The sequence below is a fragment of the Primulina huaijiensis genome, chromosome 12 (genome assembly GCF_012295235.1).
Source record: "Primulina huaijiensis isolate GDHJ02 chromosome 12, ASM1229523v2, whole genome shotgun sequence".
NCBI classification, from domain to species: domain Eukaryota; kingdom Viridiplantae; phylum Streptophyta; class Magnoliopsida; order Lamiales; family Gesneriaceae; genus Primulina; species Primulina huaijiensis.
This window is the reverse complement of record NC_133317.1, coordinates 10,146,838-10,168,760: the sequence shown is the minus strand read 5'-3', so window position 1 is coordinate 10,168,760 and position 21,923 is coordinate 10,146,838. Positions and strand designations below refer to the sequence as shown.

The following is a 21,923-nucleotide window of genomic DNA, read 5'->3' as shown; positions in this document are numbered from 1 at the left end:
TGCTGATAACGTGTTGTGAAAAAGTAAAAATTTACGGTAAAAAGTAAAAATCTCAAACTCTCAAAATTATCACACTACACACTTTATAATATTTTTCTCTCAACTCAATTGTGATTTTCTTCACAAATGAGAGATCTATTTATAGAAAATTTTTACAAATAATCCAAAAATAAATTACATCATTACCTTCATCATCACACACAAATTTCAATATTCAACACCTAATTTTATCTAATTTTCAACATTCAAATTTTCAACATTCAATATTCAAATATTCAATATTAAAATATTAAGTTTCAACATAAAACACTTTTTGTGACCAAACAATATTTTTTTTTTAGAAAATCATTTTAAAAAAAATAAGTGCATTTAGTCTATAGACTTCTTCAACTAAACACACACTAAGTTATGTTTCAATTATCTAAACTAGTTACTACAATCTTTTTTATTATTATCGATGAATTAAAGTTAAATTTGACAAATTATGGAGGGACTAAAGTGATATTTGAATTGTTGAAATAAAAATAAAAGTGTGTTTTGAAATGAAAAAAAATAAAAAAACAAAAGTGTAATATTAATATCATATAAGGGTAAAATTGGAAAAAAAAATTGATATCCTCTCTAGGTAGTTATTATCATGTCCTCACACTTAATGTAATAGTATAGATATTATCGATCTGCGGGGACCTAAAACATAAAAGTGCATGTCTAATTAAGTTGCAAATTTCAACACCATTTAAAATATATAAATTGGATATAAATCATCTACCATTGTTTAATTTATTATTGACCACTACCACCAACTGTTATTATATAAAATTAATTTAATTGAATGCGGTTGAATTAATTATATAAATCATTTAAACTTGAATATAATATTTAAATATTTAATTAAATTTATTAACTTATGGGTGAATGTTGATGGAATGAAATAGCTAATTACTGTGAATAAAAAGAAAAAATTTTTGTAGACTAAATTTTGAAAATATGAGTTTGAAATGCATTTTATGTTTATAGCAAAATTATATATTTATATTTTTTTATCGTATTTAAAAGGATATGGATATATATTTAATTTTATGGTTATTATTATTTATTAAATACTAGCATCCAAAAAAATTAATTAAGTTGGTGTCTGAGGTATATTTGTATCCAATTTTTGCAATATGCTTCGTCCGAAACACTCTCTATCGCATATCTGATTTTTCTTGTTTTCGTTTATTTATTATTTTTTTTGGGAAAAAATTTGCATATTTTTTTTGTGAACTGAATTGTCGGAGTTCATTTTAAAGTAGTCACGTCCTCCGCAGAGAAAGGACATGGAAGCTTCAAATCCGACACAAGAATAAGAAATCAAGAAAATTAGACGACCCAAAGTCAAAACTGGTTAACAATTTTGTTCCATCTTCAAGCCTTCAAAATTTATGCGAAGACCGCAAACTTAAGAGGTCAAGAAAAGAGGTGAAGTTTGGACTTTTAGCTTATTTGGGTATTGTTTATTTTTTCTGGAATTCGTTAATCCTGTTCTGATTTTGGTGTGATGAAGGGAAACGCTTTTTAAGAGAGGAAAAGAGAGCGAACTTAAGCTTGTAAGGTTTTCGTTTGAAGGATGATTGTCTTCTTGTGATAGGATTATGAGTGTTGTATGAGATCTAACCACCGATTTTTATTTTTTTTTTATGAATTTTGGTTCTTTCAAGTGTTATGCAATCTAAAATGCTATCACATGCGACTGGTTTTCTTTTTTCATGTGTGGAAAATATTTAGTGTCAATGCTGTAGAGGACTCTACACTATGGTGAAAGTGGTAGGATAGGTGGTAGTTTTTCCTGCACAATTGTGGCTGAAGTGGGATATTATGTATTTAGTTCCAGCTTAATAATCTTAGGTGGGAGATGCCTTTTTGTTGATTATATTACCTCTAGTAAGTCCGAGGTTTCAAGATTAGCAATTTAAACGTGCCATCAGAGCTAGGTCCCTTTTAGTTGTGTGGTATCAACATGGTGTCAGAATTAGGAGGTAGAACCTACCCCGTATATTTTATTAAATTGATCTTGCTTAATGCCAGATCAATATGCATTGGGTGTGCTTTGGATACGAAATTCTGAGTGTATATTCTCCATTTTTCGGAGTACATAGGGGTGTTAAAATTATGATTATACAACTGCTGATTACTTCCATGAGCTCAAGCTTTTGGGACAAGCGGTATTAACACTTTATTATCCAACAAGGGACTCATGAGAGTAATGCATTTGACCAGTCTACAATTACCTGTTGACATTTGCATTTTTCGTGAACTGCTTGCTCAAAAATGTTTTATTTCATCATGTAACTTCGCTTTTGCAGCACAAGTTCCTGCAGTTTGGACCATTTGCTTGAAATTGGATTCTGATTCACGTTTTCCTCAGGGGAGTGGAATCGTGTTCTCGTTTCAGTTTGAAATATTAATAGACGAGATTTTGGGGTTTAAAAATGGCAGATGCCAGTACTATGACTGATACTTCTACAGATGATGGTGCTGACGATCAGAATATGAGGGTAACCTCCAAAGCGCTTTTATACTGAGATACGCAAAAAATAAAATTTTTTTTTTACTGTTGTTCTTTTATGGCACATGACGAAGAGATGTACATAGGTTTTCTCCATAAATCCACTAGTATTCATATTTCGAAATGGATCTTGGTAAAGTAAGAACAGTGGCTTGTTATCAAACTGAAGAAGTAATTTGTTTCTACTTTCTTCAACAGTTTGAAAGCAATATTTTATTGACATCGGTGGCTTCCAATGGCAATGATAAGTCCAGAGATCAAAAGGTTTTTGAATTCCTAATTTAACGCCCTTGTAGTTAATTTAATTTAGATGTGCGATCTCAACTACCTCATGCAGAATTTACGGAGGCTTGCTCAAAATCGTGAAGCTGCAAGAAAGAGCCGCTTGAGAAAAAAGGTTAGATTTTTAGTAAGCGAATCATTTGCGTCTCATTTTTTGCTTCAAATGTTCCTTCTGTCTTATGTAGTTATCTTCTATTACTAACCTCTGGTCATAAGCTACATAACTGGGTTGTCTTCTTATAAAATTTTAAATTACAAGTGGTAAATGACTCCTCTCAGTAGTATGGTCGGATGTAATTACTTGGATTCCCGTGGCATTTTGGTATATAATTTCCAGATTTGGTGGTCAGTTTATACATATTAACGAACCAATATTTTTTCTTTTTAGCATCCTTTTGTTGCATTTTGATACAGCAGTTGGAATATTAAAAAATTAAAGATTTGTTCTTTGTACTAGCATATGAGTGCCATTCTCTGCTGATGTTATATGATCGATATGTTTCACATGTCGACTTTAACATTATCTTACATCTGTTTGTCTCTTTTTTCTTTATATTGGCATATAGGCCTATGTTCAACAACTAGAGAGCAGCAGAATGAAATTGACGCAACTTGAGCAAGAGCTCCAGCGAGCTAGGCAGCAGGTTTTTCCTGTCTTCTTTTGTTCAGTGTATAAATGTTTTCAGTTTTTTCTAGGTCGCCTTTTTTTCACTTAGTGAATGAGTTTTCGTTTGTTGAAGGGGGTATTTATTTCAAGTTCAGGAGATCAAGCTCAATCAATTGGAGGAAACGGTGTGATTATCTCATATTGATCTCTGATGCTTAGGGAGGTGTTTCATTCAAATCTATCGAAGTGTTTTCTGCTAAATTCATTCATGTTGCTGAATAAGAAAAAGGAAATAACTCAAGAGGGTTGGTTGTATCATATTTTTTAAACGGGAAAGTGGTTATATCATCAGTAAAAATGTGTAAAATGAGTATTGGAGAATGGTCAAAAGGTTTGAGATTATAAATACCAAAAGTCAAAGAAAAGCAATTTAATCAAAGCAACAAAGATATGGAATTCTACCACCTTTTGATTTAATAGATGGAGTGAAAAAAATGTGATCACTTGCTCAGTGGCTGGATTCGGAACATATTAGATTGAATCTTTGTTCTGTCTCATTCTTTGAGCAACTTTTAGTCTCGTGAAAATATTAATCTCATGTTTGTAGGTGCATTGACCTTTGATGTTGAATATGCACGGTGGCTGGAGGACCACAACCGGCGGATTAGTGAGCTTAGAGGTGCTGTCAATTCACATGCTGGTGATGGCGAACTTCGCATAATAGTGGAGGGAGTCACTACACAGTATGATGACATTTTTAGGTTAAAAGGGGATGCTGCAAAGACCGACGTCTTTCATATTTTGTCAGGCATGTGGAAGACACCTGCTGAAAGGTGTTTCCTTTGGCTTGGTGGTTTCCGTTCATCTGAACTTCTTAAGGTGTCACATCGATTTATTTTAGTTATTTGCTTATCACCCCAGTTTCATCATTAAGCTGAATTTCATTTGTACTGAATCCCTCCTTGTAAATGCTTGGAGCTTTAATTCATTTTGGTGTGTTTTCCTGAAAAATATATTAATACATCTCCATTCAGTATTTGCTTAATACCTGGTTGGTAGGATATCTGTTTAGGGAGAAAGTTGCCCTCTTCTCCTATCTTACTGTCTATGTGGATCATCAATTAAGAAGAGTCGCTGGACCATTATCTGGTTTAGAAGATTTAGTTTGTATGTTACCATCTGCTGTATCTTTAATTAAAATGACAAGTATTTGGTTCTATACCATAACTATGTAGAAGCATTTGGTTCTATACCATAACTATGTAGGTTTTCGTGCTTTATCAGGAAAAATGAAATTTTAATCATCTATGTTTGTTTATTTGCAGTGTTGGTCATTTAAATTGTCAAATTTCAGTCTTAGTCCTATATTTTTTTTTTTCATATGGAGTATTGACGTGGAACTGTACAAGTCAGTGTGACATTGGTGTCAAATCAGCGTCGAATCGAAAAAATGACTAAAATTTAAAAAACAACGAATATACATTTACTTGAAAGCACAATTTTAAGAACATAAGAAAAAGAGTGTTAACTAATAAGAAGATAAAGTATGCATGGATAGAAATGAGACAAATTAAGTCAGAACGCAGAACTCCTTTTCTTCACAAGATTCAACGTAGCACAATTGACTCAAATCAGGATGTTATAATTTTCTTGAATATATGTTACCTTTATTTTTTATATTTTGTTTTTCTCTTGTATGTGAACTGCGTGATAATGTGATATTCTATCAACATGTTTCATAAAGTTCAACGCCCTTTTCCATTTGTAGATTTTACTTATAGGTCATTCTACATTATGAGTATTGGCCTTTCTGGTTGCAGCTTCTTATAAATCATTTGGAACCATTAACAGAGCATCAGTTATTGGCTGTGAACAATTTACAACAGTCTTCTCAACAGGCAGAAGATGCATTGTCACAGGGAATGGAGGCATTGCAGCAGTCCTTGGCAGAGACGTTAGCTGGTTCTCTCTGCCCATCGAGTTCATCCGGAAATGTTGCCAACTACATGGGTCAAATGGCCATGGCCATGGGAAAGTTGGGAACTCTCGAGGGCTTCATTCGTCAGGTTTGATTTTTTATCAAACTTTTACTGAGAACATTAAACCTTTATCATGGTGCATGCATGGCTTATGTTTTTGCAATCTTATTATGTAAATAGGGGAATGTTTAGGGCAAAAATACAGTACAGTTTATAAAACCTATCTTTGGATCTACTTATCTATTTGTTGACCCATTATAAAGTTTATCACACTTTATGCGTGGATAATGAGGACGAAATTATTTAAATGACCAGCAAAATAAGTTTATTCAAATGACCAGCAAAAATAAGTTATTTATTTTGCTGTAGTCTTTGTGCAATATGCTTGTAAGGCGATGGTCTTCAACAGCTTAGTGTTTAAACAATGTGATTGTTGGTTTCAGGCTGACAATTTGCGGCAACAGACTCTCCAACAAATGCATCGTATACTGACAACTCGCCAGTCAGCTCGTGCCCTCCTTGCTATTAGCGACTATTTCTCTCGGCTTAGAGCCCTTAGCTCTCTTTGGCTTGCTCGCCCTCGAGAGTAACATCGTTTTCTAATTGCAGCCATGTTACCAATACGCGGTTTTGGAATTTTCCGATGCAGTGTTCTTCAGTGAATTAATGTAGGAGACTGCTTTGTGCAACTCCGATGTGGTGTATGTGTAATTTCTAATTTGTTAGTTGTATTGATTGTTTTACGGTGATATGAGTACAGAGGTCCTTTGAATGTATTCTCACTGGAAATGCTGATTCAAATGTAATGTTGTGCTTGAATTTTGAATGAGAAGAAAAAATGTGGCGTAAATGGCAGACTGATTATTAATATGACTAGACTCCTGTATTTTGTGAAGTGGGTCATTTTGATATTGTTTTCTTAATACTGCAATCCATTTATATACTGGAAAAAAACATCTACATGTTTATCAGTTAAATATCATAACTTGCCTTGCATTAAAATCAAAGGCTATGGAAGAACCTCCACGGAAGGAACAAAATAAAGAGAATCTTCAGTTGCCAACATCTGATTTACCTGTTTTTGGTTTTCCCTTGTATTGCAGGTCAAGGAGGAACGACATATTCTATTTCTTTTTTAGTTTTATTTATTTCTTTAATTATTTATAATTTTTCTCCACTTGTATTCTTAAATTTATGTTGTTTTTGCAGGAGCTAAAACATGTACCACACAGGAGAGTTTCATTTATAATTTCTGTCTTGATGAATGATTAAATATGAATAATGTGCTTCATATCTTGAGAAGGTTCTAATTCATTTCCTTTTCTTCTGTCGTGCAGGAGAAACAATATTTCTCTTCCATGACTTGCGGTTCAGGAGCATGTGGGGCTTTGCCGGTCAATCTATTACTCCAAGCAAGAGCTGGCTTTTCAGCTTGTGGATCCATTCAAGGACTTTACTAACATATGGAGTTTCATTTACTTTGAGGCCTCACTTCATACATTCCAACATGATGGCAAGTACTCCCATTATATGATGATGTTCATATGTCCGAGCTATGCCATTCACCTGTGACAAACATTCCACCATGGCAAGCACACGTGCTCCACAATATATGATGAAGATGTTCATCTGTCTGAGCCATGCCACTCATGACTCAACTGTCACAAACATTCCAACATGGCAAGTACGTGTGCTCCCCATTGTATGATGATGTTCATTTGACCAAGCTATGTCATTCACCTTTCATAAACATTCCAACAACATGGCAAGTACATGTGCTCTCCCATTATATGATGAAGATGTTCATTTGACCGAGCTGTGCCATTCACCAGTCACAAAACTGTGAAAGGAATTTCAGGCCTCACTTCATACATTCCAACAAGATGGCATATGCTTCTGTTTGCCTTGAAGCCATCCTTTAGCTTAGCAATGTGACTGATTTGGTTGCTATCCTGTTACCACCTCTTTCTTTATGAACTCCTATCGGGCCTCCAGACACTGGCTTTTTGATTGCTCTGGAAATTAAATGGGGATGATGCTTCGATCACGTCTCAGGAAGCAAATGCGATAACAACTCTGTAGCTCTAGAATGGTCTAGGATTACATGTGATGACTGATACTTGTTACCTTGATTACATATTTAAACTTCGTAAATTTAGCTAAGTATCCATGTTTGTCTCTCATGATCTTGACAAGGAAATGTTAATAATCTTTTTTTTTTTTTTTGTAATTTTCTAGGCTATCGTGTACGTGTTCTGAATTTGAATTTTGAATCTGTCCCCATCTTTGGTTCCCTACATCTTATTAAAAAGTGTAACTTTATCGAATCCATTGGACATTTCTCAAGTTGGCTTAATTTTAAGAAGTTGTGTTCTGCATCGATCTTCTGCACTAGTTATTAGCTTAGTAGGCTGACGTTATTTGTTACATTTAAATATGGTGTATCCCGTAGTGTGCCATATCTTGTTGTTCAACAAATTTATTATTTTGATACTGGGAAAGTGGAGTTGCTGGGAGCCTACCTCTCTGCCATATAGAAAACGAGTACTTCTGAATGATGGGTTGTAGTACCAAAAAATCAGTATAGGTAAACCTCATGAATAATTGTTAATTTATTTAATTAATGATTTAATTTATGTACGCTATGTGTTAAATTATGTTATTTTAGGGAGTGGACATTCAGTCCAAGGATTGTGATGATCTTTGCTTGCCCAGTACTGTGGTTAGTTTTATCAAATGATTTATGTTATGAGCCACTTTCTTTGAACAGAACTCTACGCAAAATGATTTACGATTTTGATTATGTATGACGAGCAGGAAAATATTAAATTGTCATATTTCAAAAATTGGGGGACTTAATTATTATTTTTGGTGTTTAAAAACTTTGGGGAATTAACCTAAAATACCTAGTAAATATTTTTATGTATTATATAGGAGAGTTTAACACTAATTTCTACCACAACACACGCCTCACACACTCACACACACTCACACCTAGAACACACACTATGTACACACACATACGGCCGAGAGTTCCAACCTAAGGTTTGACGCATCGATTATGTTATATACTGTATTTTGATATGAAATATGCATGAAGATTCGTTGGTTTGATTATATGAATGATGGAACGTTACCGAAATCGTTTTCGATATATAATATATATGAACTTCCATGTTTTCTTGAGTTTTTGGATCATAGGCTTCGCTGGACCGATCTGAAGGCATGCTGCTGTGTATGGTGTTGTTATGGGGTGTGTTTAGATGTTATTAGGTGGTCTGTAATGGGGCGAAAGGTTGCTGGTGCAGCAAAAGTCGATAGAAGCGCATCTGTTGCGCGTATGAGGGTGATCGTGGTTTCAGCATGCGGCTCGCTACATGGCTGGACCAGAGCTCGTGGCTAGGGTCTAGGCGAGGTCTTAGGGTCCTAAGGTAAGCCCGGTCTTATTCGTTTAGGGTCTGGTTGGAGGGCTCACAGCTGGTGTGGTTTAAGGGCTGGTGCGAGTGTCATGGGCTAGAAAGGGACGAACAAGGTCTTAAGGGATGTCTAAGGATCGAGTCTAGGGCTTGGTTCGAGTTAAAATCGGTAGGGAGTCGTACGGAATGAATACGTGTCATATTGTCTTTCCTTGTTAACTTGTGTTCTATGGTTTGTTGTGCATTGTACGGGGTTCGGTCATGGTTTAGGGGTGGTTTATAGCCTTGGACAGTAGGTTGGGATGTGGTTTACAAGTGAGTCGAGTCCCGAGTAGATTGGTACGTCCTAAGTGGTTCTATTTAATTCGGGAGTCGTATGTCTCTGAATGCACTTTTAGGAGCTGTTTTGGTTACTATTGGAGGATATTGTGGCAGCATGTCCAGGGAGGATCCAACGAGGTCCACGATGTTCGTAAGTATGCTTGACGTGCAAAATAATTATTTTTTAGGTATGCGATTGTTTTGTGGCCAATTATGTTACGAGTTTGGAAGCCGGATAACGTGTCCGGGGACTGGGACCTTTCCAACATTTTGGGGGAATTATATTATGTTAGGGAGTGCACATTGTAATGCCCGAGATTTGAATTATCGTAATCCAGAATGATTTGTTGATAATCGAGGTAATTATAGACGGACCACTCCGAAACCAGAATTGGAAAGGCAAGAGTTACCTCGCGCATATGCGCGAGAAGAGGGCGCGCATATGCGCGAGCTGGTGGACTGGAATTATCCGGAGGCCGTAGGTCTCGCGCATATGCGCGAGAAGAAGACGCGCATATGCGCGAGCAGACGAGAAGCTATTGCGCCGAGACAGTAGGTCTCGCGCATATGCGCCGATGAGGGTCGCGCATATGCGCGAGACGTGTTTTGCAAAGAAATGAGCCACTTGGCTTGTGCATGCAACGTGTAAAAATATATATATATACGCATCCTTCAATTCTTCAGAAAGAAGAAACGGAAAGCTCTCGGGAAAGAATTTAAGTCTTGACGCTAGAATTTGTGATTTACGAGAAATCCGCCCGTTCGATTTTGAATCCGACTTCGGTACTGTGTTTCTATCGACGTAGGCTACAACTGGACGTAAGTTTTGCTACGTTTTGATATGATTTGAAATTATGGTATTGTCAGAATCTGATATGATTAATATATGATGTTCTTGGCATGTTAGACATCGTATAATCGAAACCGGATTGAAGAACAGATACCATATGAAATTGTTATGATTTTCGGAATTGAGTTGATTGAGATTTGATATCAGAATTGAATTGTTATCGATTATGAGATATTGGAATTGATATCTGACTGATATGATATGGCTGGGTATATTGAGCTTTTGACGTTGTGCTGTTGAAACAGAATTTGATTGAATTCTGAGTATATAGAGTATTGATTGAGTGGTGTATTGATACCGTACCCTCGATATTGTTATTGCCAGATTGATATTGACAGGCTTTGAATCAGAGACTTCGACATAGTCAGAGTAACAGAGTGAAAGGTATAAATTAATGTTGAGTTGGGATTGCACAACTCGAGTGAGGTTTGACTCGAGTTTCCCTAAATCACATACTTTATTTTATTGCATTGATATTTGCAATTGATGAGATTGATGGTTGTAGTCTATTGATTCATAGACAATGTATGTACTAGTCACCGGCTGATTCGTCTGGTCATCGGCTGATTTGCCTAATCACCGGCTGATTCGTCTGGTCAGTGGCTGATTCGCTTATTCTATTGGCTGATTCGCTTATTCTGTTGGCTGATTCGCCCATATACTGGATATATGCATTATATCGATGCCGTTTAGGGTTGATTTATTCCTATCGACTGAGATTCGATATATTTGTCAATATCCAGACCCCGGGATCCCTAGATTAAGAATGAGTCGAGTCTGAGATGACGCGTCGATTGAGTTGAGTCTGAGATGACTAGTTGATTACAGTTTTATATCATTCATGTTTGTTGATGTGCTACATGTTAATGATAGTTGTTATATGCTTTGATATATGTTTTTATATGATTGCATGTATACATTGTTTATACTGGGATGTCTTTCTCACCGGAGTTATCCGGCTGTTGTCTTGTTTTGTATGTGTGCATGACAACAGGTGGGGCAGGACCTGGAGCAGGAAGAGGATGAGAGATTCGGGATTAGCGTGGAGATCCGGACTTAGAGTAGAGTGGTTTAGTACTGGATATAGTAACTAAACTTTAGTTGAACTAAATACATGGTGTACAGGATTTGTACCATTAGATGTATATGCGTATTAGAATTGATTACCTTACGTTTCCGCACTTGTATATCTTGTATATTAAAAAAAAAAAAATTTATGTCCCACATTACTTAGTTGTTATATTTGATCCTAATAACAATTAAGTGTTGAATTAGGTTCGGGTCCCCACAACAGGTGGTATCAGAGCAGTAGGTACTAGAACTGTAGGTTCTTGAGATTGAGATAGAAGCTAGTGAGCGGGGTAGAATGCGTTTTCTTTCCTTGCTTGTGATTGCTAGCATGATTTACTGCTTTATATAATACATTTTCTTGATTATCTGATTTGATTTAAAGCATGTGTTATTGAGAATGAATCTGAACCGATTCTCGATCAGCAGTAAGATGAACGGAGGGGGAACTGAATTGAAACAGGTTTGTTGGCTAGATGACAACTCTGAAGGGTACTGAGACATCAGTTGAATGTGAGAGTTGGCTAGATGACATTGAGATGATGTTTGACTCACTGGAGTACAGTGATGAGCGCCGAGTTAAACTGATTGGGCACCAGTTGCATGATGTTGCAAAGAACTGGTGGCTTACGATAAAGAAGGCCTTGGAGCATCGAGGTACGACTATCACTTGGAATGTATTTACAACTGAGTTTTATCAAAGATTTTTCCCAGTGTCGTACAGGAAAGACAAGGGGGCGGAGTTTGCCAATTTGAGACAGGGTCAGTTGAATATTGAAGAATATGTGACCAAGTTCTCTACCTTGTTGAAATTTGCTCCACACGTGGCGGACAATGAAGAAGCCGTTGCTGATCAGTTCATCAATGGCTTGAATCACGATATTTTTACTCTGGTGAACACAGGGCGACCGAATAATTTTGCTGATGCGATGAATAGAGCAAAGGGAGCTGAAGCTGGCTTGATAAGGCAGAGAGGAGCCGTATATGTTCCTCCAGCACCGGGACCACCACAACCACCTCCCAGATTTGAGAGTGGTAGCAGCAGTGGTGGGAAGAAAGAATTTTTGAAAGCCAGAGGGAAACAGTTCAAGAAGTCTGGCGGTAGTTCTTCTAGCTCAAGTGGTTCCAGACAGAGCCCGAGTTATACCGGAGTTTAATGCGGAACATGTGGAGGGAGACATTCCACTGAGCAATGCCAAGGAGTACTTGGTAGTTGCCACTTCTGTACACAACAGGGACATTTTGCCAGAGTATGTCCACAACGAGGTTCCCAAAGATCTCAGGGAGCCGAATCAGTCGGATCAGCGGCACAGTCGAGTAGACGATCAGCTGCTGTCCACTCATTTCAGCCAGCACCATCTCAGTCACAGCAGAGGCCTGGAGGAAGCCAGACAGTTGGCCCACCTCCTAGACAGCAGGCCAGAGTATTTGCTTTGACAGAGGAACAGGCTCAGGAAGCACCAGATGATGTTGTTGCAGGTAACTGTTCTCTATGTGGTTATCCTGCTTACGTACTAATTGATGCTTCACATACATTTATTTCTGAACGATTTGCATTGAGTCATACATTGCCTGTTGAGTCTTTGTCTGCTGTAGTATCTGTCTCTTCTCCTTTGGGGAAATGTTTGATATCCGTGACTTCAGTTAAATATGGTATGCTACAGTATGACGGACATGATATTGAGTTAGATTGTATTGTACTTGGGGGTCTGCTTTTGATTGTATTATCGGTATCGATATGCTAACCAAGTATAGAACGACCGTTGACTGTTTCCACAAAATTGTACAATTCAGACCAGATATGGCTGAGGAGTGGAGATTTTACTGTAAGGGTTCTCGAGCTAGAATTCCTTTGATATCTGTTATGTCGATGACTCGATTATTGCAGAAAGGAGCGGAAGGATTCCTTGTCTATTCAGTTGATTTACTGAAATCGAGTCCATCGTTGGCTGATCTGCCAGTGGTGTGTGAGTTTGCTGCCGTCTTTCCAGATGAGATTTCTGGATTGCCTCCGCTTCGAGAGACAGACTTCAGCATCGAGTTGGTACCAGGTACAGTTCCGATTTCTAGAGCTCCGTACCGAATGACACCAATAGAATTGAAAGAGTTGAAAGACCAGATGGAAGACTTACTGTCCAAGGGGAACATCAGACCGAGTGTCTCTCCTTGGGGTGCGCCAGTGACTGGTTGTGAGGAAGAAAGACGGTTCGATGAGACTTTGTATCGACTACCGTTGCAGGGTTCTTCGGTATATTCCAAGATCAATCTGAGATCTGGGTATCATCAGCTGAGAGTCAAAGATTCTGATATCTCGAAGACAGCGTTCAAAACCAGGTATGGACATTATGAGTTTATTGTCATGCCGTCTGGTTTGACGAATGCTCTAGCTGTGGTTATGGGGCTGATGAACCGTGTGTTCCAGAAATATCTCGGTGATTTTGTGATGATATTCATCGATGATATTTTGATTTAGTCAAAGAATACGATGGATCATACCAAGCATTTGAGAACTGTGTTGCGAATGCTGAGGACTGAGAAACTAGATGCTAAACTGTCGAAATGTAAGTTCTGGTTGAGACAGGTGGTATTTTTGGATCCTATTATATTCGGAGATAGTATATTAGTTGATCCTAGCAAGGTTAAGGCCGTGATTTCTTGGCCGAGACCGACATCTGTGCCAGAGATTCGCAGTTCTATGGGTTTGGCCGAATATTATCGCCGATTTATTAAAGATTTCTCGAGTATTGCCAAACCAATTACACAGTTGATGCAGAAGAATGCTTCGTTGGTGTGGTCAGAAGACTGTGAATTCAGTTGTTTGTCTGGACTGGTATTTGAGACAGATAGTAGACCAGTGAGATTATATATGGTTCAAGCCAAACTAGAGCTGATGTTGAGGATTAAAGAAGCTCAGAAAGATGATCAAAATGAACCGAAATCGATAACGATGGTCAGAGCAAGACATCGATCCAGGTATCAGGTTCGTGACAATGTTCTGTATGTGAATAATTGTCTGGTTGTGCCGAATGTTTCGGATTTGAAAAGACAGGTATTGTCAGAAGCGCACAGCAGTCGATTCAGTATTCATCCTGGTAACAGAAAGATGTACCACGATTTAAAGAGACAGTTTCGGTGGAAACAAATGAAAGCTGATATTGCTGAAATTGTAGCCAAATGTATGAATTTCCAATAGGTGAAGGCTGAGAGAAAGAAACCCGGAGGACTATTACAGAGTTGTCCATTCCTGAATGGAAATGGGATCACATTTCCATGGACTTCGTGACGAAGCTACCGAGATCCTCCCGAGGTTATGATGCGAGTTGGGTCGTGATTGACAGATTGACCGAATCCGCATGTTTTATTCCGTACCAGATGACGTACCGACATGACCAAATGGCTGAGATTTATGTCAGAAAGATGGTCAAATTGCACGGAGTGCCAAAGTCTATAGTATCAGACCGTGATCCTCGGTTCACATCGTACTTTTGGCAGAGTTTACAGCAGGCTCTAGGTAAGAAGTACATCTTAGTACCGCATATTATCCACAGACTGACGGACAGTCGAAGCGGACTATCCAAACATTGGAAGATATGCTGAGAGCGGTAGTGCTTGATTTTAGCACTGGATGGCAAGATGCATTACCACTTTATGAATTTTCGTACAACAACAGCTATCAGACGAGTATTGGGACGACTCCTTTTGACGCGTTGTACAGAACGAAATGTCAATCCCCTCTTTATTGGGATAAATCTCTGAGCTTCCTGAGATCGGACCTAACAGATCAGAGATATGACTGAAAAAGTGAAACTGATTCAGAAGAAAATGAAGGCAGCCCAAGACAGACAAGCCAACTATGCCAATGTCCGACAACGACCGTTGGTATTTGAGGCAGGAGACTGAATATTCTTGAAAATTTCACCTTTCCGAGGAATTGTCTGATTTGGCAAGAAAGGGAAGCTGTCTCCACGATATATTGGGCCGTGTGAGATTCTCGAGAAGATAGGAGATTGTGCCTATCGACTTGTTTTACCGCCTTCATTATCTGGGATACATGATGTCTTCCTGATGCTTCACATGTTATTCAGCCAGGCGAGGCTGAACTGGATAAGACATTGAGTTATGTCGAGAAGCCGATTCAGATTCTCGATCATAAAGAAAAACGGCTTAGAACAAAGACTATTCCACTTGTGAAGATTTGGTGGAGTCGTCATGACATTGAAGAAACTACCTGAGAAACTGAGTCAGATATGAGACAGAGGTTCCCAGAGTCATTTCACTGATGTGAGTTGTTTTATTTAGCTTCTTCTGATATACATTCTTATGATATGATTTGACTGCCTATGATTTCGGGGACGAAATCGTATCTTAGGGGGGGAGAAATGTAATGCCCGAGATTTGAATTATCGTAATCCAGAATGATTTGTTGATAATCGAGGTAATTATAGACGGACCACTCCGAAACCAGAATTGGAAAGGCAAGAGTTGGACATAGGTGAGCTACAGTAGGTATCGCGCACATGCGCGGCAGAAATGCGCGCATATGCGCGCAAGGCCATTGCCGAGGCAGAGAACCTCGCGCATATGCGCGAAAAGAGGGCGCGCATATGCGCGAGCTGGTGGACTGGAATTATCCGGAGGCCGTAGGTCTCGCGCATATGCGCGAGAAGAAGACGCGCATATGCGCGAGCAGACGAGAAGCTATTGCGCCGAGACAGTAGGTCTCGCGCATATGCGCCGATGAGGGTCGCGCATATGCGCGAGACGTGTTTTGCAAAGAAATGTGCCACTTGGCTTGTGCATGCAACGTGTAAAAATATATATATATACGCATCCTTCAATTCTTCAGAAAGAAGAAACGGAAAGCTCTCGGGAAAGAATTTAAGTCTTGACGCTAGAATTTGTGATTTACGAGAAATCCGCCCGTTCGATTTTGAATCCGACTTCGGTACTGTGTTTCTATCGACGTAGGCTACAACTGGACGTAAGTTTTGCTACGTTTTGATATGATTTGAAATTATGGTATTGTCAGAATCTGATATGATTAATATATGATGTTCTTGGCATGTTAGACATCGTATAATCGAAACCGGATTGAAGAACAGATACCATATGAAACTGTTATGATTTTCGGAATTGAGTTGATTGAGATTTGATATCAGAATTAAATTGTTATCGATTATGAGATATTGGAATTGATATCTGACTGATATGATATGGCTGGGTATATTGAGCTTTTGACGTTGTGCTGTTGAAACAGAATTTGATTGAATTCTGAGTATATAGAGTATTGATTGAGTGGTGTATTGATACCGTACCCTCGATATTGTTATTGCCAGATTGATATTGACAGGCTTTGAATCAGAGACTTCGACATAGTCAGAGTAACAGAGTGAAAGGTATAAATTAATGTTGAGTTGGGATTGCACAACTCGAGTGAGGTTTGACTCGAGTTTCCCTAAATCACATACTTTATTTTATTGCATTGATATTTGCAATTGATGAGATTGATGGTTGTAGTCTATTGATTCATAGACAATGTATGTACTAGTCACCGGCTGATTCGTCTGGTCATCGGCTGATTTGCCTAATCACCGGCTGATTCGTCTGGTCAGTGGCTGATTCGCTTATTCTATTGGCTGATTCGCTTATTCTGTTGGCTGATTCGCCCAGATACTGGATATATGCATTATATCGATGCCGTTTAGGGTTGATTCATTCCTATCGACTGAGATTCGATATATTTGTCAATATCCAGACCCCGGGATCCCTAGATTAGGAATGAGTCGAGTCTGAGATGACGCGTCGATTGAGTTGAGTCTGAGATGACTAGTTGATTACAGTTTTATATCATTCATGTTTGTTGATGTGCTACATGTTAATGATAGTTGTTATATGCTTTGATATATGTTTTTATATGATTGCATGTATACATTGTTTATACTGGGATGTCTTTCTCACCGGAGTTATCCGGCTGTTGTCTTGTTTTGTATGTGTGCATGACAACAGGTGGGGCAGGACCTGGAGCAGGAAGAGGATGAGAGATTCATGATTAGCGTGGAGATCCGGACTTAGAGTAGAGTGATTTAGTACTGGATATAGTAACTAAATTTTAGTTGAACTAAATACATGGTGTACAGGATTTGTACCATTAGATGTATATGCATATTAGAATTGATTACCTTACGTTTCCGCACTTGTATATCTTGTATATTAAAAAAAAAAAATTTATGTCCCACATTACTTAGTTGTTATATTTGATCCTAATAACAATTAAGTGTTGAATTAGGTTCGGGTCCCCACACACATCCAGTCCAAGAGATGTGGTGATCCCTGCCGGCCCAGTACTGTAGTTAGTTTAATCAAAAGATTTATGTTATGGGCAACTTGCATTGAACATAATTCTACGCAAAATGATTTACGATTTCGATTATGTATGACAAGCAGAAAAATATAATTTTATGAAAATGTTTATGCATGAAAGTCACGTTATATATATTTATGCTCATATTATGTTATGTACGAGCTATGTTTAAATTGCATGAATTTTTATTATTTATTACTCGTTATTCACAGTTTATGCATGTTGAATCTTTAGACTCACTAGACTTGATCGATGCAGATGATGTAGATGAGGAGACTGGACACTACAAAAAAAAAAAGGCTAGCGACGGTTTTAACCGTCACTAAAACCGTTGCCTAAAGGGTTAGGCGACGGTTTGGTGGTCCGTAACCGGAGGTCGCGTCGCCTTCTATCACCGACGGCTTCTCAATAACCGTTAGAAATTAGCGACGGTTTTGTTGAAAAATACCGTCGCTAATTTAGCGACTGTTTAAGCGACGGTTTCGTCGCTAATTTAAGCGACGGTTACATACAAACCGTCGCTAATTTAAGCGACGATTTAACTTAACCGTCGCTGAATGAATAGCGACGGTTTTTGAAAAAATCGTAGCTTAATGAAACGACGGTTTTTAATAAACCGTCGCTATATTCAGCGACAGTTTTTTCTAAAACCGTCGCTTTCTTTTTTTTTTTAAATTTCCTTAAATACATAGTACTATAAAAATATATTTTGTCCAGTGTCTTTGAAAAAAAATCAACAAAAAAATTTGAGAAATGTAATCATATTACTAATCTACAAATAATAATACAAGTGTTTGGTACAAATGTCGTAAAAAAAATCAGAAAAAAAACGTGGCTCCGGTGACTGTGTCTCATCGTCGTCGTCGTCATCTCCATCCCTGTATCCCTGCGTCGGAGGAACATAACTCTGTGATAATCTGTGGGTACGAGATGAAGAAGCAACTGTTGCGCCACAGGATCGACCCCTGTGAGAAGTGCCTGGTCCAAGCAGCATGCGGCCTGATGTATGTGCAGTAGCTCCCTGTGACATGCTCCCTGTGACATGCCTGTTAGAGTAGGTGCCCGTCGAGCCAAGTGTTGGCCGAGTGTTCACAATGAAACTCTATGTATAAACAATCTTTATTTTAATTATATTTGAAATTATTGTTTTGGCACATCTTTATCTGTATACCCATGCTAGTTGCATAGATAAAGTCATTGAATATACAAATAATAGAAAGAATATGAGATGCTTATATGATGAGTATCATGAAACTCATATTTGGAATACTGTATAGTCTAAATAGTTCCTAGTTGATTCAGCCGCCGCTAAGAAGGATATAGGACGCTCGAGTTTGAGACTAGTATCTGCGATGTGAGTACCATGTTTCATTGGTAGGGGACATTGTGGTGTCCGGGCATGCAGATAGGTGCTCCTGGTTGAGTGCACTGAACAACCTCCATAAAGTATTTTCCAAGTAGTTATCACTTATCGAGTATAAACGTCCTAGTTTATGGTTGTACACCATTAGTCCTTATGATCCGAGACAACATTGAGACTTTATATGCTAGCATTGTACTTTGACTTGTTTGCCGACTCTCATGGGGCATCAGGTGGCAAGGTTGGTTGTTCTATCGAAACATATAAGAGTCGATGCATTGTAGTCGGGGATTCACAGCTTACCTTTGGGTATGGATATCCTATGTGTATGTAGTATGAAATCTCTGATCAGAGTGTTGGTGGTAATTATGAAATGGGTTTCATAGATTACATCATCGATGCGACTACGACATGACACATAGTGTCGATTCTTTGACAGCTCTCGATATACCAATGGTTGTCGAATCGGTCGGGATATATGAGATGAAGGGACCGTACTGTACGCTAACCATAATTGAATGGTTCTTGCAGGCACTATCATTTGATACCTAGGGAATCATGTAAGCGATGCTGCTAGGCGTTTAACATGATTGGTTGGGTACTATCAGACTTGAGTTCTGACGTTCTTATTATCAAGAAGTTGATAAATAAGAATGGAGCAATTGGGGTATGCTCATATAAGGACATGTTTAGTCTCGAATCACATTGAGATGTGAACCCACGGCTAGTTGTATCATTGAACCATTGAGGGTCACACAAATGCTAACTTTCTAGATCCCGTTGAGAAGTAAAATAGTTCAATGCGTTGAACGGCTTATAAAGGAGTTTATAAGCGCAAAGAAAAATAGAAGTATGACTTCTATAAGAGAATTATGGGGAATGTAACTTTTAATTTGTGGAATTGTTCCTAATTAAAAGTTGTCCAAATAAATAATGTATTTGAAAATTATGATTTTCATAAACATTATTATGGACTAAAATAAATTAATTCAAGTGTTGAATTAATTAAACACTAGTGGGCCTAGAAAAGTCCAAATAATTAAATTAATTCAATGATTGAATTAATTAAATTACATTGGGCCTTGTACAGCCCAATTAGAAATAATTATTTAAGGGCTTGAATAAATTCAAGTAAGGTTTAATTGGACTCAAATATGTTTGAGACATTCAAATAAAAGTTCATGAGCTTTGTAATTGTTACAAACCCAAATAGAAAATCATGCAAGGGAGGTGAAGGGTTGGAGGCAACTTTTTCATTAAACAATGCATGACATGCTCATGCACTTTATCACTTTTTCAAAGATCAAGAAAAGTCTTCCAACCTCATTTTTCTCTCACCATGGCCGAACCCTCCTCCCTCATTTTTCATTCATTTTTCTTTCTTCAATTGTTGAGGAAACACTCTCTTCTCAAATGAAAATTTTTTTAATTTTTCTAGTGCAAAATTAAAGTGAATTTAGCTTGTTGGTGGTGGACCTAATTTGAAGGAAGGATTCCAAGAACAAGGAAAGCTTGTAGAGGGTCTTGCCATTGAAGAGCTTAGTTGTTTGACAACTAAGTTGGAGCCAACATCAATCTTGAGAGATTGATATGTATATTCTCTTAAACACACTATGAATGTCATTTTGTGTTTTATTGTATTTGCTACACATCATAGTGATTAGGGTGCTCGGTTTTTGCTAAGAAAAATATTTTTGAAACATCCGTTGCGCATTCGGGCACCTTAATCGATCCCCTTTCAAGTGGTATCATAGCTAAGGTTACTATTTTGTGTAGCATATATTTGATATTATATGAGGTCAATTTCTAACCGCATAAGACAATCAAAACAACAAATCAAAGGCCGATTTTTGGGGCAACTTGCTGCCCATTTCAGGCATCTTTTTGGGGCAACTTGCTGCCCATTTCAGGCAGCTTGGGCTGCCCGAAACGGGCAGCAAGGACAGCCCCCGAACAGCCCCTTCATTTTTAAAAAAATAAAAAATTTGTGTGCATGTTGGTCGGAATCCCGCGACTGCGATGACGACTAGGGTTTCCAAAAGTTTTTTGGATAATCAAAGTGTCATGGGCCTTGAAGTTGTTGGGTCATTAGATGACTAACATATTTTGTGAAATTTAAATGGGCCAAAATGTTTTTGGTGAAAAATGATTTTTTGGGCCCTTAAGTTTAAATTTGCAAAAGTTGTTCATATTTTCTCATAAAAATAAATAATTGAATCATCTCCATTTGAATTTTTTAGCTTGAGTTATCATTATTTTACCAACACGTAGAAAACCTGAAAATAAAACATATTTAGTAAGACATTTAAATATAAACACACAATACTAAAATAACATAATTTTATAATTTTAATGAAACTTAAATTTTAAAATATAGGTTTTAACATATAATAAATTATTAATTTTAAGATTCATCACACCCTCACACTATCTTATTACTATTCCCTTAGTAAAAAAATTTATCGGAAAATCACAACCTAGATTCTTTATTCCTTTTATATATTCAAATATACACACATATTCATTTTAAAAACAAACTCATATACCGATTTATATATATATATTTTCATTTAATATAATAATATATAATTAAATGTGCTTTTATTATTATTTTCACATAATATATAAAGTAACAATATATATATATTTTTTTTAGTTTCTAAATTTTTTTATGATAATATAGTCAAAAAGATAATTCACACCACCCGCCATAACATGTATAATATCGAGAATTTTTTTTTGTAAAAGCCTCAACTCCATATTCTTTCAGGTCAAAATATTTAATGGATAGCTGATTTACACTCATGGAGTTGGAATGAATATTAAGTCTCATTGAAAAAGGTTAATTATTAAAGTAAACAATTAAATAAACTAATATTGAAAACAAAATAGAAAAATTTACAAAGAATAAAATCCTCTTTTTTTTTTCTTTTTTTTTAAATTTTTTTATTAACGTGACTGCAAAGTTTTACAATGACATAAAATTTTTTTATCCAAACATTCTACCATAAATGTCCATATATATAGACATTTATATAACGGATACATTCGACTACCTTTGAAACTTATCCAACACAAACAAATCTTTTTTTTAGAACATATTGATTGATGGATTTTTTTAGAACACATTG

General features: G+C 37.2%; 2 protein-coding genes across 7 annotated transcripts in view; one reads left to right on the top strand and one right to left on the bottom strand.

The window, feature by feature from the left end:
- The first annotated feature begins 1,179 nt into the window (after positions 1-1,179).
- Positions 1,180-7,582, top strand: LOC140990453 (transcription factor TGA2.2-like). Of its 6 annotated transcripts, XM_073460151.1 has the most exons (10): positions 1,447-1,461; positions 1,547-1,589; positions 2,346-2,537; positions 2,747-2,812; positions 2,886-2,945; positions 3,397-3,474; positions 3,571-3,622; positions 4,045-4,316; positions 5,258-5,503; positions 5,860-7,582. In XM_073460151.1, exons 3-10 carry the CDS (start codon positions 2,472-2,474, stop codon positions 6,004-6,006), a joined length of 987 nt encoding a protein of 328 aa, XP_073316252.1. In that variant the 5' UTR covers positions 1,447-1,461; positions 1,547-1,589; positions 2,346-2,471; the 3' UTR covers positions 6,007-7,582. The 6 variants fall into 6 exon arrangements, with proteins under 6 accessions (XP_073316251.1, XP_073316250.1, XP_073316253.1 ...); XM_073460150.1 differs by lacking the exons at positions 1,447-1,461; positions 1,547-1,589 and adding an exon at positions 1,180-1,386; XM_073460149.1 differs by lacking the exon at positions 1,547-1,589 and having other exon boundaries at positions 1,180-1,461.
- The window catches only part of LOC140990460 (probable ribonuclease P/MRP protein subunit POP5), a 50,625-nt gene continuing 35,168 nt past the window's right edge, over positions 6,467-21,923 (bottom strand). Inside the window, exon 4 of the mRNA XM_073460164.1 lies at positions 6,467-6,482. The gene's annotated coding sequence lies outside the window, so the exon portion shown is untranslated. The remainder of the gene's footprint in view (positions 6,483-21,923) is intronic.